The sequence below is a fragment of the Poecilia mexicana genome, unplaced genomic scaffold, assembly GCF_051168715.1.
Source record: "Poecilia mexicana isolate PSO_F unplaced genomic scaffold, ASM5116871v1 scaffold_16, whole genome shotgun sequence".
In the NCBI taxonomy this organism is placed as follows: Eukaryota; Metazoa; Chordata; class Actinopteri; order Cyprinodontiformes; family Poeciliidae; genus Poecilia; species Poecilia mexicana.
The window spans coordinates 27,440,332-27,455,499 of NW_028263385.1; the positions used below are offsets into that span (position 1 = coordinate 27,440,332).

The 15,168-nt window shown below is 37.7% G+C and overlaps 1 protein-coding gene across 5 annotated transcripts in view; it reads left to right on the forward strand.

Moving 5' to 3' along the window:
- Positions 1 to 15,168, forward strand: part of dop1a (DOP1 leucine zipper like protein A) — a 32,306-nt gene that overhangs the window by 1,727 nt on the left and 15,411 nt on the right. For 3 of the 5 annotated variants that reach the window (XM_014998009.2, XM_088013899.1, XM_088013898.1), the window contains exons 1-12: positions 249 to 601; positions 3,829 to 4,025; positions 4,100 to 4,281; positions 4,384 to 4,554; positions 6,695 to 6,884; positions 6,995 to 7,093; positions 8,550 to 8,649; positions 9,794 to 9,903; positions 11,314 to 11,428; positions 11,549 to 11,669; positions 11,749 to 11,868; positions 12,094 to 12,211. In XM_014998009.2, coding sequence (XP_014853495.2) covers positions 3,888 to 4,025; positions 4,100 to 4,281; positions 4,384 to 4,554; positions 6,695 to 6,884; positions 6,995 to 7,093; positions 8,550 to 8,649; positions 9,794 to 9,903; positions 11,314 to 11,428; positions 11,549 to 11,669; positions 11,749 to 11,868; positions 12,094 to 12,211 — 1,464 coding nt within the window. In that variant the 5' untranslated portion in view covers positions 249 to 601; positions 3,829 to 3,887. Of the gene's footprint in view, positions 1 to 248; positions 602 to 3,828; positions 4,026 to 4,099; positions 4,282 to 4,383; positions 4,555 to 6,694; positions 6,885 to 6,994; positions 7,094 to 8,549; positions 8,650 to 9,793; positions 9,904 to 11,313; positions 11,429 to 11,548; positions 11,670 to 11,748; positions 11,869 to 12,093; positions 12,212 to 15,168 lie in introns of those variants that run through there. The other 2 variants (XM_088013897.1, XM_088013896.1) reach the window with 1 other exon arrangement.

Sequence of the window (15,168 nt, forward strand, 5' to 3'; positions counted from 1 at the left end):
AAATAAATATGATACGATGTACACCAGCTTAAAATCCTATTTTAAGTTTTTGTGATGTATTTGTTTATTAATCCCTTTATGTGACTGTTTATTTCTCTATTGGCTGATAGATATGATCCCTTATGGTTTTGTGGTATTTAGCATAACAAATTATGCACGGAACTCACTCTACAAACGAGTCAACCCGTCGAGCTTTCATTTTGAAGGTACCGGATGTAGTTTATGAATGTGTGGTGACTTTACAGCAGGAGCGGATAGGTGGAAGAGCAGGCGGACGTATCTGCAGTGCAGTCTGGGAGCTGTCAATCGTTTAGCTTTGTGCCTGTAGCGATGGCAGGTCTACGTTCGCCTCAGTTTATTTACAAACAGCGGGATTGTATGAAGCCGGGCAGGAATATGTAGGATAGAGTCATTCATTTCCTGTTGACAGAATATTTCCTTCAAAGGACCTGGACTGGATGAACGGGTGTCATCGGAACGGGCCCAGCTTTTAAACAATCTGTAGCTAAACAGCTAGCTATGACACATTTCTGATGTTGTCAGCCGTTTTCATTTATCGTTTCGGATACGTAGTTGAATGACAGTCCTTCGTCTGGAAACGGTAAGGCTTTCTATAAGACTATTTTTATCACATTAACCTGCGCACGGTGAAATTAGCTCATCTAGCTCGTGACAGTTAGAGAGCTGTTAGCCAGGGTGTTACAGTACTCCTTCTCTAATATAGCATTCTTAATAAAAACCCATAGAGACAGGTCAATGATATTCATGAAATATGTTTTTTTATTTATCGTGTTCTCCATGTTAAAACACTGCTCCACCTAAGTTATTGTTGATAGTCCTCATATTTTCGTCACACACAAACTGAAAGTTTCCACCTGTTACAAACTAATATTTGACAAGGTTTTATATTATTAAATGGTTTTTTTTTTAAGTCTCCATTCTCGTGACTGTTATTTGTTCTCGCGCTTCAGCCACTTCATCACATAAACCTGTTAAGCCACGAAGCAGCCAATCACGAGGCAGACTTTCAGGTGAATGAATCGTGTCCAGGAAACGGTGAAACTTGAACCAGCCATTAAACCTGACTGGAGGACATGATCTGATAGAAGCCTCTCAGGAACCTTACAGCAAGGCACGAAGGTTTAAAGCAGGGCACCATGGGCAGCTTATCAGTTTGCTGTGATATGTTGTAAATTGTTATTTAGTCAGGATAAAAATCTACCCTCCAAAAAAACAAGTACAAGTGCTATAAGCACGTTCTGTAGATTTATTATTAATAAGTTTCTTTAGTGATCATTACAAGATGGTCTCCTGCATTATTGCCACACATCACCTGCTACCGTTACAGTGTGTTGCTTCATCACAAAATGTATGTGATGAAGCAACACAGAATCAGCAAGTTTCCTTTTCTTTGTTTTCCTTTGGTGTGCTTTTTAAAAACATTGAATTTTGGAACATCCAGCTGTGGGAAGCCATACTTTATATCCAAGCTGTGTTTTTAATATGGCCAAGCATTTGATTTTGATCATGACTGGACTGTAATGGAAAGGTGGCAACAATGAAACTGAACCAGCTGATGAACTCGCATCATAAATTGTTAAACCTTGACGCATTGGGCCACTCTGTCATCCACTTTGAACCTCTAAGAGCAGGAGTCTGAGGATAAATTTGGCACCGTATAAAGTGAATCAGGCAAGCGCTGATCTGATGAGTCAAAGCTACTTCAATGACCTGATGATGGAGTCAGTGTCTGGGGTAACCGACTTGATGCTGGGGTCAGTCTGCTTCGTTCAAGCGTTCAGTCTCGATGTGCTGTAAGGTTTATCAGCCGTTAAAGCTGCATTTTATTCAAAACCTTTCTATAATAACATGAACAACTTTCAACACCATAGTAAACGTCATGTCATGAACTGAAGTTAATAATAATGTAGTGTTACTGCAATGTCTACAAGTAATTCATAAGATGAATTATTGTGAGATTTTCTACAATGTGAAAATATGCGGTCCTTAAAATATATTAACAATATATATATTATTTTTTCAATGTTTAGATCTTTTTTTTATCTTTTAATTTTATTTTTTGAAATGGGTGGAAAAAAACAGATTTTTATAGCTCTGGCCTGACCTGAGTCAGGCTTTTTCCCGTAAACTGAAGTTCGAACGTTTTTAAATGAAGGTGGTCTGACATTCACTCAGAATTATTGCAGAAGCTGCAAACTATGGAGAATGGCAGTGGGTCCAAGCTCTATGTTGTATGGGACATTTCTTCAAATATTAAGGCTGGCTTGTATAAAATCTTGACTCCAGGTGGCTTAAAGAAAATCCAATAGAAAATCAAACTTGCTTACCCAATACTTTTTGCTCTGATGAGCAATAATTGATGATTATCAATTACTGAAAAAATCAAAGAAAATCAGAAATCGGTATTGGTAAACCCTGAAGCCCACTCAGTGTATCTTTTGTTTTTGTTATTAAAAATGAGTGGTATTCAGTTTTAAATCTAGAAAAAGGAGGTTTCACCTTACGAAAAAATAAAGTAATTTGAGAATTGTCATCGGTGAACCACACATTTTAATTGATATGACATGAATAGTATGAAAAATTATAATAAACTAAAACCAACAAAATGAAAACTGAAATTGTCAGAACATTTTTAACTGAAATAAATAAAATTGATTAAAAAAACTATAGCTAACTGGAACCATATTGTGTGTTTATAAAACTAACAAAAATGTTTTTAAATTATTCTTCATTTTTGTGTTTTGGAATCTATTTATTAGCCTTTAAAACTGATGTGAAATTGTTTGTTGTTCCCGTCCCCACACACACACACACACACACACACCTTCATACAAACAATTTACATCAGTTGTCGGCAAATTACAGCGCTCCATTCTCCTCCTGGCGGCTATGCTACGCTAGTCCACAACATGGCAGCAGTAAAAGCTGGGAGAAAACTCCAGAGTCAGTTGCTTGTTCAGCAATAATTGAATATATATTTTTTGAAAACTATATCTTCTGCTGAGTATCCATTACCCAGTGGATGTATAATCTTAATAATCACAATATGATACTTTGACATTTTTGAATTCTGCACTTTAAAATTAACCAAAGTCTGAAAAAACTAAAAACTAAAGTAAAACTAAACAATATTTAACTACTAGCAAATAAAAACCAATTAGTTTTTAGAGTGCGTTTGAAAACTAACAAACACACTCTAAAAACTAATTGGAACTAACTGAATTAGACAAACAAAAAGTCACACAAAAAAACTATAATGAAAAACCCAAAACTACTGTAACTCCATGGTAAACTAAAAGTTGGATTTATTAAAAAAAAAAAAAAAACATAGGCCAGGCATATTTAACAGCATTTAATGTCTTCAGTGTAGCTCCATGGTCTAGAGATGGGGTTAGTTTTATTCAGCCATGTTAACCCAAAACTCCACAGCATCGCAGCTCATTTGATGTTGAAGCTCTTAGTTTCTAAACCCGTTGAACAGAGGAAAACGAGTCTGAATCAGAGGAGCCAAATCCTTTTATAGTTGTTCTCCAGAGATGTCAGGTTGTAGGAGGAATAGAAGCAACGTTCTGACCAAATAAATGTTTCATTTCCAGACTTTAAAAACTGACTAAAGGAAATAAGGAAATGAGATAAGGGTTGCTTGCATCAAACGTCGGTTAAAATATTTATTACCCCATCCTGTTCTGATAAGTATCTGGGGGTTTTTTTTTTGGGGGGGGGAGGGTTTGCACCAGCCTCAAAGAATTGGGCAAGCAGTGTTTCCTAATCGTTTTGATTTGTTTCAAAAATATCCTGCCGTTGCAGGGTTGATGTTTCTATGAATGGCTTGAGTTGTTGCGTGAGCGTAAAAACCAGCCGGGAGAATGAATGCAGAGGAAGTGGAGCTGCTCAGCGACTCAAAGTACAGGAACTATGTGGCAGCAGTGGACAAAGCCCTCAAGAACTTTGAGTACTCCAGCGAGTGGGCCGACCTCATCTCCGCACTGGGCAAGCTCAACAAGGTCAGAGTGAAGCAGGACCTCAGCAAGCGATTTCTCTAAACTTCACAGACCAACATAGTTTTGTCTCTTTCCAGGTTTTGCAGAACAATGCAAAATATCAGGTTGTCCCCAAAAAGCTGACAATAGGCAAACGGCTGGCCCAGTGCCTCCACCCAGCCCTGCCGAGCGGCGTCCACCGGAAGGCCTTGGAGACCTACGAGATCATTTTCAAGATCATTGGGCCCAAGAGGCTGGCCAAAGACCTCTTTCTGTACAGGTAAACCTGACCCCAGCCAGAACTAACTCTAACTTTTTTTTTGTCAAAATATTTCAGAAGTTAATGTCAGTTCTGTTCTGGTTCTGGTTGTTGTCGCTGCAGCTCGGGACTCTTCCCACTACTCTCCAACGCTGCTATGTCTGTGAAGCCTGTGTTGCTGGGGCTCTATGAAACCTACTACTTGCCCCTGGGGAAGACTCTCAAACCAGGCCTGCAGGGCTTACTGACCGGCGTCCTGCCTGGTCTGGAGGAAGGTTCAGAGTATTACGACAGGTAGGAAAAGAGAAGTGCTGCTGCAACAACAGTAAGAATGAGCGCACACCAAGGATAAAACTATTTGGAGGGGATCTCTTGGCGCACTGGGTGGAAATAAAAGAATGTGAAATATTGTGAAAATTGACTTTTTTGAGGTGTACATCATCTCATAATTTTATTCCCTCTTCAAAGCATATCAGGAGTGTTAATTTGACTCTTTTGATGCATATTTGAGAAATCATTTAATTTAGCATGGCAACCATTCAGCTGTGCAAAACGTCTGAGCGGACCTGGCGCCGTAACATACTTATTTGATTGTGCTATGAAATGACACTATGTGCTTTGAAAATGCACACAAGTCGGTCACTTTAAGTCTTGACGTAAGACTTTTTTTTCTGTTATTTTAAAGTGAAATCTGGCTAGACACTAGAGGGCGCTCCAGTACCAGGAATGTCATTGTGGACCAAGCAGCTCTGCATTTCTGGCAACAGCATATGTCTTTTTTCCAAAACATTATTTATATATTATTATTCCTTAAGTAATAATCTGATGATTTAAAACTGAGGTCAAATCATACAGACAGAAATGTTACACCTCTGGCAATATGTGACTGAAAAAAGATTGCCTAAATTCTGGCCTTGTAATAGAAGATTGTGAGCATTTTACTTTCCACACAGAGGAGGCATTTAAATTTTTTTCATAATATTTTTTAAAATGTGCTTTGAAATGAATTTCCAGACTATTGAGCACACCTGAATAGAAGCCGGTTCCACTAAAATTGTACAGAATTAAAAAATTGTACATGAATGGCCTTCACTTGTCTATAAGGTGGTAAAATGAGATATTTACACAGAGAGATTTTATTTATTTATTTGTTTTACTTTTTCCAAACAACGCCTGTAGCACAGCAGCTTCAAAAATACAATACAGTGGCCTACCAGGTGAAGTCATTGATCTCCATCTTCATCTTCCTCCTGTGCACTACATCCACTAGGCTCATCTTCCTCTTCTTCAGTATTGGAATTGAGCAACCTCACTGAGCTTCCTCAGTCACTCACTTTCGTCTCGAGGCAAATTCGATCTTGAGTTTGTTCCGTCCTCTTAGTCACGCAGCACTCCAGCCTTTTGAAACCTGTTGGTAACAGGCTGCATATTGGCCACACTGCGGTGTTCAAAGTCTAAGAGGTAGTGACTTACAAGTTAAGGAATATATTAGAATTATTTGCTTCCAAATTAATTTATTTCGAATCCCATTTTACTCTAGCTTGTGCAGAAATATTGTTTTAAACCTGGTGAGTGGAACAACAATTTCACTGCCAAGTCTCCCTCCGTGGATCGTTTCCCGTTTAGAGCTGGTGTCATCGTCTCTGTGTGTGTGTACACGTTTGTTTGTAATACCTTGTGGGGACTATTTTGCTGACACATACTATGTTGTGGGGACCAATTGCTCCTTGTGGGGACCGAAGCCTGGTCAGGGGTTAGATTTAGGACTAAGGTGTGAATTGAGTTTTGGTTAGGGTTAGGCATGTAATGGTTAGGGATAGGGTTAGGATAAGGTTGAGGCCAGTGGCGCCGTATAGGGGAGAAAAGTTAGGACAATTGTTTTCAAACTGATTTTGAAAACTGATTGTTTTTCATTGATTATCTGTCTCATAGCAAACTGTCACAACATGGTGACAGCTTTAACAAATATGGAGAAAACATATTTTTTATTAAAGTTATGTACTGCAGCTTGAATAAAATGCAACTTCATAGCATTTTTTGAGAAGTCTGGATTGCTTTATGTGTATTTTGCATGTTGCCTATGACTTGTTGGTGGGGAGAGACATTTCAGTAACAGAAAAAATTAAGCAACCTACTCCCATACTGTATGTGGACTGTTGTATGTAAAATTCATGAGCAGCAAATATTATCCTAGTATCAGTATTGGACCAAAGAAAGAAAGTTGCAAGCTTTTGAAATTGTGACACTTTTTGTGGGTCAAATAGACTCAAAAAATTGTAACAGCTGTTGCGCGGGGGGGCCCAATCTAATTTTTTGTCATGGGGCCCAAGATTCCTGGTGGCGCCCCTGGTTTAGGCTGTAGAAATGAATGGAAGTCAGTGGAAAGTCCCCACAAAGATGGCAACACAAACATGGGTGTGTGTGTTTTTGACAGGACCAACACACTGTTGGAGAAAGTGGCTGCAGCCGTGGAGCAGTCGGCCTTCTACAGTGCCTTGTGGGGCAGCATCCTGACCAGCCCCTCTGTACGTCTCCCCGGGGTCTCCTTCGTTCTGCTGCACCTCAACCGGAAGCTTTCCATGGAGGACCAGCTCTATGTCATGGGCAGCGACATTGAGCTTATGGTACGTGCTAAATGATCCAGCTCGATGAAATCATTTCATGATCTTCAGCTAACAACAGATAAGTCATACTTTCTACATACGAAGTAAAAGTGAGTTCTTGCTCTCACCAGGTGGAGGCTGTTAGTACCTCGGTGCAGGACTCAAGCGTTTTGGTCCAGAGAAGCACTCTGGACCTCATCCTCTTCTGCTTCCCCTTCCATATGAGCCAGGTAAATGTAAAGTCTGCGAAACATTTTTAGTCTAGTTCAGGACGATTCAGGAGTTGCTGAAGTTTGAACGATCTCAGATTTTCTGCCGGAGAAACTGTCAAATGAGAAAAGAGTTTTTGGTATTCCTGTGACACCAACAATGTTTGTATTTGAAACGATGCACAAGACGGACGAACGAGAGGAGAGCATCATGCAGGTCAGCAGATAATCAAACCCATCTATGCCCACTTCCAGTTAAATCCTCTGTCCACCCTAATTTCTCTGGCTTTACTGTAAACTTTGATGTTGGTGTTGACCTATTGTTTTTCTGATATTCTGAACTTCGTTTGAAGAGGTTTTTATTTTAGGACTTTAGCTGCTTTTCACTCATTTTCTGTCCAGACCTGAGCATGAAAACATGTTGTTCAATGTGGGGCTAAAAGGAAAAATGGACAAGTTGGCAAATTATGCCCAGAAACCATCTTTGAAAATGAAGATCTGTCTAAGATCCACCACACAGTGATAACACCTGTGTATCCTTTTGGTTATGTACCGTCTCTATGCCAAGTTTTCAGCTAACAGTGCTTTGGGACTTGCCTTGTTGGGGTTAAAATGCAGGGGTTTTGTTGTTCCACAGATTCAATAAAATACATCTGAACAACTTCTCTGTGAAAGGCTGCAGTTATCAAAATGTTTGAAGAACCAAGTTTACTGGGCTGTTTACTAAGTTGTCTCTTCAACAGTAGCTTCCCATTTTAGTTTAATATCCTTTTTATACCTAAATGAGTTGACCTGCTTAACAAACAAAGAACATCTCTTTGAAAACTGCAGGGAACTGGACAGAAAAACCTCCTGGACCTCCTGTCTGAATCAGTCAATCCTTGTGAAGTGTGTTGCTGTGATTTGTTTTTTGCGTGCTTTCTTCTCTATATTTTATTTTTCCGCTTTTTAACATTTAACATTACAACTTCTTAGCAAAAATTACAGTTTTAAAATTTAAGGTATTGTAATCGATGTTTTCAAAAGCACATTATCCTCATTGTTTTTTCTAAATGTTTTGGAGAAGATGGTGTGATACTACATTCTGTTCATAAGAGTAAAAATATTTACATTGTATTTTATCATCGCACAGTTTACACCAATGTTTTTGTTTTCTACTTGACTTGTTCATTATTAATGTTCAGGACGCTGCATCAGTCAGAGACGTCCTGTGGTTAAATAAGATGAAAAATGTGTCCTCTTTTAAAATTTTAATTAAATATTGTTTAATGTTTTACCACAATGAAGCTCAGATTTTAACAGTAACTCCATGTACTGTAAAAATCAAAAAGTTGAAATTAAACCACCATAAAAATGGAGGACGGAGCGAACTTATAAAATCAACCATAGAGAATAAAACACTTATTTCTTCCGTCTGAACAGATGTACATGAACTCAGAGACACTGTCCCACATGTTTGTTTGGGGGTTTTTTTCAGGCTACCCGCCCTGACATGATCCGGATCCTTTCAGCAGCTTTGCATGTTGTTCTGAGAAGAGACATGTCTCTGAACCGCAGACTCTACGCCTGGCTTCTGGGTGAGAAACACACAAAGACATAAGATACACACTCTTATCCATGCCTTTCTGTGTGACAAATTGGTTAATAAAAACAGTATAATACTCTTTTGCATGTTACCAGTCATTACTGTAGCATTCATACTGTTTTCCTATACAATTTTTATAGAAATGCTTTCTAAGCATTTTTGTGCCAAGAAACCTTTTCTATATTTATTCTAAGACTTTCATCCTTTCTTTCTAAGGAGTGCACAATATTCGAAAGTCACGGTAAAAACGGCAATGACTGTTATCAGTTTTAATTGGTAAAATATTATGCAAAGTGATATTTAGATGACGATATTTGCAACAGTTTGTGCAGCCCTACTTCTGAACAACAAGGAGTATAATGCATAACTGGTCTGTTCACTGTTTTAATTCACTTTCTCTCATTTTTTGCTCCCTGTGGGCAACGCAATGGTGAGTATGAATAAAAGTTAATCCCAATCTTTAGGGAATGTATCATCATAACATCGTTTAGAACAAATCTATTCAAAGTTGTTGGTACTGATGATTAAAAATGTCATCATTTTTACAATGATGACATTTTATTGACTATCAAACAACAACGCCCAGTCTCACAATTAGCTTTAAAGATTAAACTACTTGACAAACAGTGGCTCTATAACGTAGTTGAATAATGAGACAAATGTTCCAAAATGTGATACATATTTCACATTAAATAGAAGATTTAAATAAATTTATTCTTGGGGACAAAAATGTAGAAGATGCAATAACTTTGTTGCAAAAATATATGCACCCTTAAAAAAAAGAGGTTGATGAAGCATCTTGACTTTGCAATTTATTCCAGTGTTTCAGTTTATATTCTAATATTTATGTTATTTTCAGTTCTATTGATTGCAGGTGTAAAGTCAAGAAGACAGAATACTGAAAGTGAATCAAGTAACATTTTCACAGTATATTAGCATAAAGGACCATCCATGTTATTGTAGTTATTTCATTTTATTTTTCCTGTGGTAAAAACACCACAGGAAATGTCACAGTATATCTGAAAAAAAAAAAGTTATTTGTCAAATTCCCATAATTTTACATCACAAAAATCTTGAATTTGTACAATTTTGATATTCCTTTCAGTTCTGAATGTTTGTCTTTGTCACTTTTAAAGGCTTTGACAACAATGGCGGGATGTCAGGCCCCCGCAGCACTCGGCAGAGCAACCCGGAGGAACACGCTTCCCACTACTTCAACAGCTTCTCCAAGGACATGCTCATCCAGGTGAGGTTTAAAGCTGAACGCACAATCATGTCAACCAAGGTGTCCCGCGTAACCCCCAAAGGACGCCGCTTAAAAAAGTACACACGTCTATTAAGGGTGGCCAAGTGCCTGCCTGTCTGGAATGTTCCAAACCTTTCGCTGCTTTTGGACGCCAGACGTTTTGTAGTTTATCTTTTTTGCTTCTCTTCCAGTCAGACGTCTGCTCTTAGATGCGGATGGGTTTGCTGCTTGTATTCCCAGCAGCCTGAGCTTTAAGCGCGTCTCTCTGTTCTAGTGTAAGACATCACGCTGCGCTTCAAATCACGGCATCTTTCCTGCTGTTTGATACGCTTAAGTTCTCAAGGGACTGAAACGGGGTGCGAAAAAACTGAACAGGAGCTTTTTTTCTTCTTTTTTTTTTAAGTGTTATGTAGGGTTTTTTTAATTTCATGTGCGCTTGTATTTTTTTCCCCTCCCACCTCTGCCATCTGCTCAGAAATGGTCATTGAAGCTCTCTTAACAGGGAGAGTGATGGCAGCTCAGGGACTCAGAAGACAGATGAAGCGTAAAACATGCAGGGGGAAAAAATATAAATCAAAACGCATAAGGGAGAAATCATGAAGTTGGTTCTGCTAAGTGTTTTCAAAATAAAAAAAGGTCAAACAAACAGATCTGCTCCTCAGTGCCTCAGATATGGTTTGTGTCAATATACAGTTGAAATCAAATGTTTACATACGCTGCATAATAAGAGGCTTGAGCTCTGTTTTTTCCCCTGTCTTTCTTTTCTCAAAAAAAGAAATTACAGAGAATATTTTCAAAAAGTGGCCTTCATTTCAGTCATCTCTTTTCTGAGTTGTACGATGAAAAATTAGGGCCAGGCTACGAGAATGTTTAATTACAAGGATGTAGTCATTGTATCGGTACAAAAAAGACACAGTTTTACCAGAAAAAATTCTGAGAAAAAAAGGTTTATCAGGATCTGATGTGACCAGCTCAATTTGTGTAGTTCTTCTTGCTGCTGTTAATAATTTGATGCTGATGTGTCGAAAGATAAAAATGTTATCTTCACCATATGCTCAACATTTCTCATTTAAATTTTTTACTTTATTTGGTTTGAGTTCTCATTGTGGTAATGTTTTGACTCTTGTCATACGACCGTATCGTTGTAATATTCTGATTCTATTCTCATAATAAAAATAAATAAATCTTAGCTTGGCCTTTATGTCCAGTCATAGAGTTGATCTGAATTCAAAGTTCAAATACAAAGAAGCTGTAAACAAGATGGCTGCCATGGGTGTGCTCATATCACTCTGAACTATTGGTGGGGAAAAAAACTCCAGGTTTTCCAAAAATTAAATCTTCAAAAATGTAAAATTCCCTAATTTGAACAAATTTTGTTTCAATATGTGTTTTTTTTTTTTTTTCTCTTAGGCAATGGTTGGGATTCTGCAGGGCAAGGCTCGAGGTGGGGAGGAGGAAAGCATCCTGATGCACGACCTCAAGCCGTTTCGCATCCTGATCAGTCTGCTGGACAAACCAGAACTAGGTAACCCATCGGTCAACATCTCGATTGCATCAGGCTTTTATTTGTGGTTAAAAATGACTTTTATCGTATATTTAAAGGTTTTACTTTTATCGGCTGCTTATTTTTGATCTGTCGCTCCAGGGCCGGCCATTCTAGAGGACGTCCTGATCGAAGTGTTTCGGACTCTATACACGCAGTGCCGGACGGAGTTGGACCTTCAAAACCAGAGTCCATTCAGCAAAGATCACACACACCTCAGCAGGTGAGTTTAAACCAGGCTTTGGTATTTTATTTTGACTCAGAAGTGTAAATAAGAGAATTTATTCTTTTCTCTCTTCTAGTAAACTGCGAGAAAACAAGAAAACGGCAGAGCTCATCAAAACAGCCAATCTCCTGTTCAACTCATTTGAGCCGTACTACATGTGGGACTACATCGCTCGCTGGTTTGAAGAGTGCTGCAGGTTGGCGTCGACATGCTTTGTAGACTGAAATACTTAAATGATAAAGCCTTTTACAGCAGATTAGCAAAATCTAACCTCCTGTCATCGCTTTTTAAGCAGTTTGTAATCCTGTTTCATTAGAGGTCTAATGAGGACAGAATGGATTCTGTCCTCGTTTTTCACATTATTTTATGTTAAAATTACCTCTGATCTGTTAGCATTGAACTGTATATATTTGTGTTTCAGGAGAACATTGAACCGCAGCACACGTGTTGCCCGATACGGTTGGAGTCTGGAGTCTCCTGATCTCTCTCTGGTGGAGTTCTGTCAGCTGGTAGATTTTCTACTAGACATTGTTTCATTGGTGAGATTTCTCTCTTTTTTTCTCTCTCTCTCTCTCTTTCTCTGTTCTGCCATATTCCTTTCTTTCATTCTGTCTTTCCATCTCACTTTTGATCTTGTATTTTTTATTTTTTCTCTTTTGAAGATTTATCTGTTTCAGATGGTTTTTACTGTTATTCTCCTGCTACTTTATTATTTTATTTTGTTAGGATTTTTTTAAATATGTGAGTTCTGGAGATTTGCCAAATTTTAAGATTTAACTAATATGCAGCAAAACCATCACAATTTTAATTTTAAGAGACGTTGTAAGTAAATGGGAAAATGTTTTTTAAAAAAGTAGTCTTTAGGGTTTGCCTCTTGTATGGGGATAACTACGTTTAATGCACCTAAAACAACCTTAGCTGCTGATTCTTTTTTGTTTGTTTTTTGTTAACGTTTTAATTTTCCTACTTGTATTTCAGCTGTTTTTTTTTTTTTTCTAGTGTACTGGAGGAAATCTGAGCACAGAGCAGCAGCAGTCAGTAGAGTCAAAAACTAAGATATGGTTGATCGCCAAAGTGCCCAGGTTTTATAATACAATTTTGCAAACACATGACCAGAAAGTAGATCCTGCATTTTAAAAACTTATCTGCCATTCTGCAGGTTTTTCAGCACAATTTATTCTGTTTTTAGAATATTGGCATCAACGTGGTACAAAAGTGTTTTTTTTTTTTATTTATTTCTTTCTGTGACATACTATGTGCTATTCTTCCTTTCTCTTCGTTCCTTCATGTTTTATTTTATCTCCTTTACATTTTCCCCCCCTCTTTTCTATTCTATAATCTTTGTAATTATAGACTCCTGCTTGAGCTGCCCGTCTCACGCATGCTTGGTACACACCTCCTCTATATATCCAGTATATTTGCTGTTTTAGTATGTTCCACAAACATTTACAGTGTGGCATCCATGTTGTCAGAATTTGGGATTCAGTTTCCTGCCCAAGTTTTTGGATGCAACACATATCAGAGTTTGTGTGTTCTGCTTACAGGTCTGGCCAGAAGTTTTCAATACACTCAACATGGGCTTGAATGTCATATTAAAATTTACTTTTGGGCTTTTAATAGTTTATTTGAACAAGCTTAAAGAAGTCGTAGCCAGTTTCAGAGAAGCCACTCACTTTGGCGGTACATTCAAACTCTCTTCTTCTGTTTAACTTGTGCAGTGCATCAGCATGATGCTGCCATTAGGCCTTTCACCATAACAAATTCTTCTTTACGATAATTTGTCCCAGTAATTATTATTGAATTTGAGTCAATATTCCATTGCAGGAAAATTAAAAAGTCTCGTTCAAATAAATGATTAAAGACCCAAAATGACAATGTTATTGACAACGAGTGAAAGTAAACTTATGACCATAGCTGTATGTGCTTTATGTATGCAGCCTCCACACAGTCTGAAAAAGCCTGTGTGTGGGGTGGGGGGGTTTAAAGTCTCCTTATCGGATTATTATTTGCATCTTATTAGTAAGACTTTTCGCTTTTATTCTGCTGTTTCCAAATTGAATAGTTTGGAAATCCTACACTAGTGTTACCCTGTTGAAATGCTCTGTGTGCGTGCGTGCGTGCGTGCGTGAATTGTAAGGTTGTGTGGTAATCGGTTTGAAAGGATGAGTGTGTGCGTCTCTGCCAAAATGACGTGTGGCCGATGCTCTGCTTGCTCCTGTCTGTTCAAACTCTCTGCTCTTTCTCCTTGAAGCCTACTAGAAGCATGAGGGTAATCTGCCAGGTAAAGTACAGCTCTTTCCTGCTTTTTCACCTCACCTTGCTTCACTGAGGCTACAGTAACATTTCAGCAATGTCCTGCCAACATCCCTCAGGCTACCTTTGTTCCTTTTTTTTCTTTCTTTCTGCTTTAAGTGTTCATGACTGACTTTGCTTTCATCTTTGTAATGCCAAAAGGAGATCATGATCTTTAGGGATTATGATCATCACATGAGACAAAAACTTCCCTTGGCTTTTTTTTCCTCTCTCTCTCTCTCTCTCTCTCTCTCTCTCTCTCTCTCTCTCTCTCTCTCTCTCTCTCTCTCTCTCTCTCTCTCTCTCTGTGCTTCGTGTTAAGCATGCATGAAGTTTACGCTACTGCACATATCATGTTGTCGTTTTTTTTTTTTAAATCCACATGTTTTAAGAATTATGATATTTTAATTTCATAACATGAATCCATGCTTATTTTCTAATTTGGAGTTTATTCAATTTTTTTTGGTTTTATGTTTTGCTTGTTTAATAAAATAACTTGAATTGATTCATATGAAATTGGTAGGTGTCCATTCATTTTTATTCATGGTTTTTATTAAAATTATATTTTTATCTATTTTGCCTTGCAAAGTTGTTACGGCCTGTTGAATAGTTTCACATTTTCCACATTATAACCGACTTTATTGTATTTTATTGCAATTCTTATCTGCTAGACCAACACAAAATAACCCATAATTGTAAGGTGAAAGGAAATGAATACAAGGTTTGATTGTTATAATGTACTTTTTTTTCCTATTGATTCTTATGAGTGACTCCTTTATACAATCACGTTTCTATCAAAGCTTTACAAAGTGGCTTGACTATTTCTTTGTTACATAGTCAGATGAATGGAGGAAACTGGGAAACATACATTTTCAAGTCTTGCTACAGATTCTTAAATGGATTTAGGTCTGAATGTTGGCAAGGCCATTGTAATACATGAATATGACTAGTTTTTTTGTAATTGGTATTTTATTTTGACTCAAAAGTGTAAATAAGAGAATTTTTACTTAGTGCTGCTCACACAAAGTTCCAATGATACATTGATGTTTGTGACAGTAACATTGGAAAATGTGAAAAGGTTCAACTGGCTTGAATATTTTTGCAAGGCAGTGTCAGTTAAAACATAAACAAGCAAAAAAGAAAAAAAAAAGATACTTTAAAGTTATTCTTGAATTCAAATTATTTATATACGTTTGAATATATT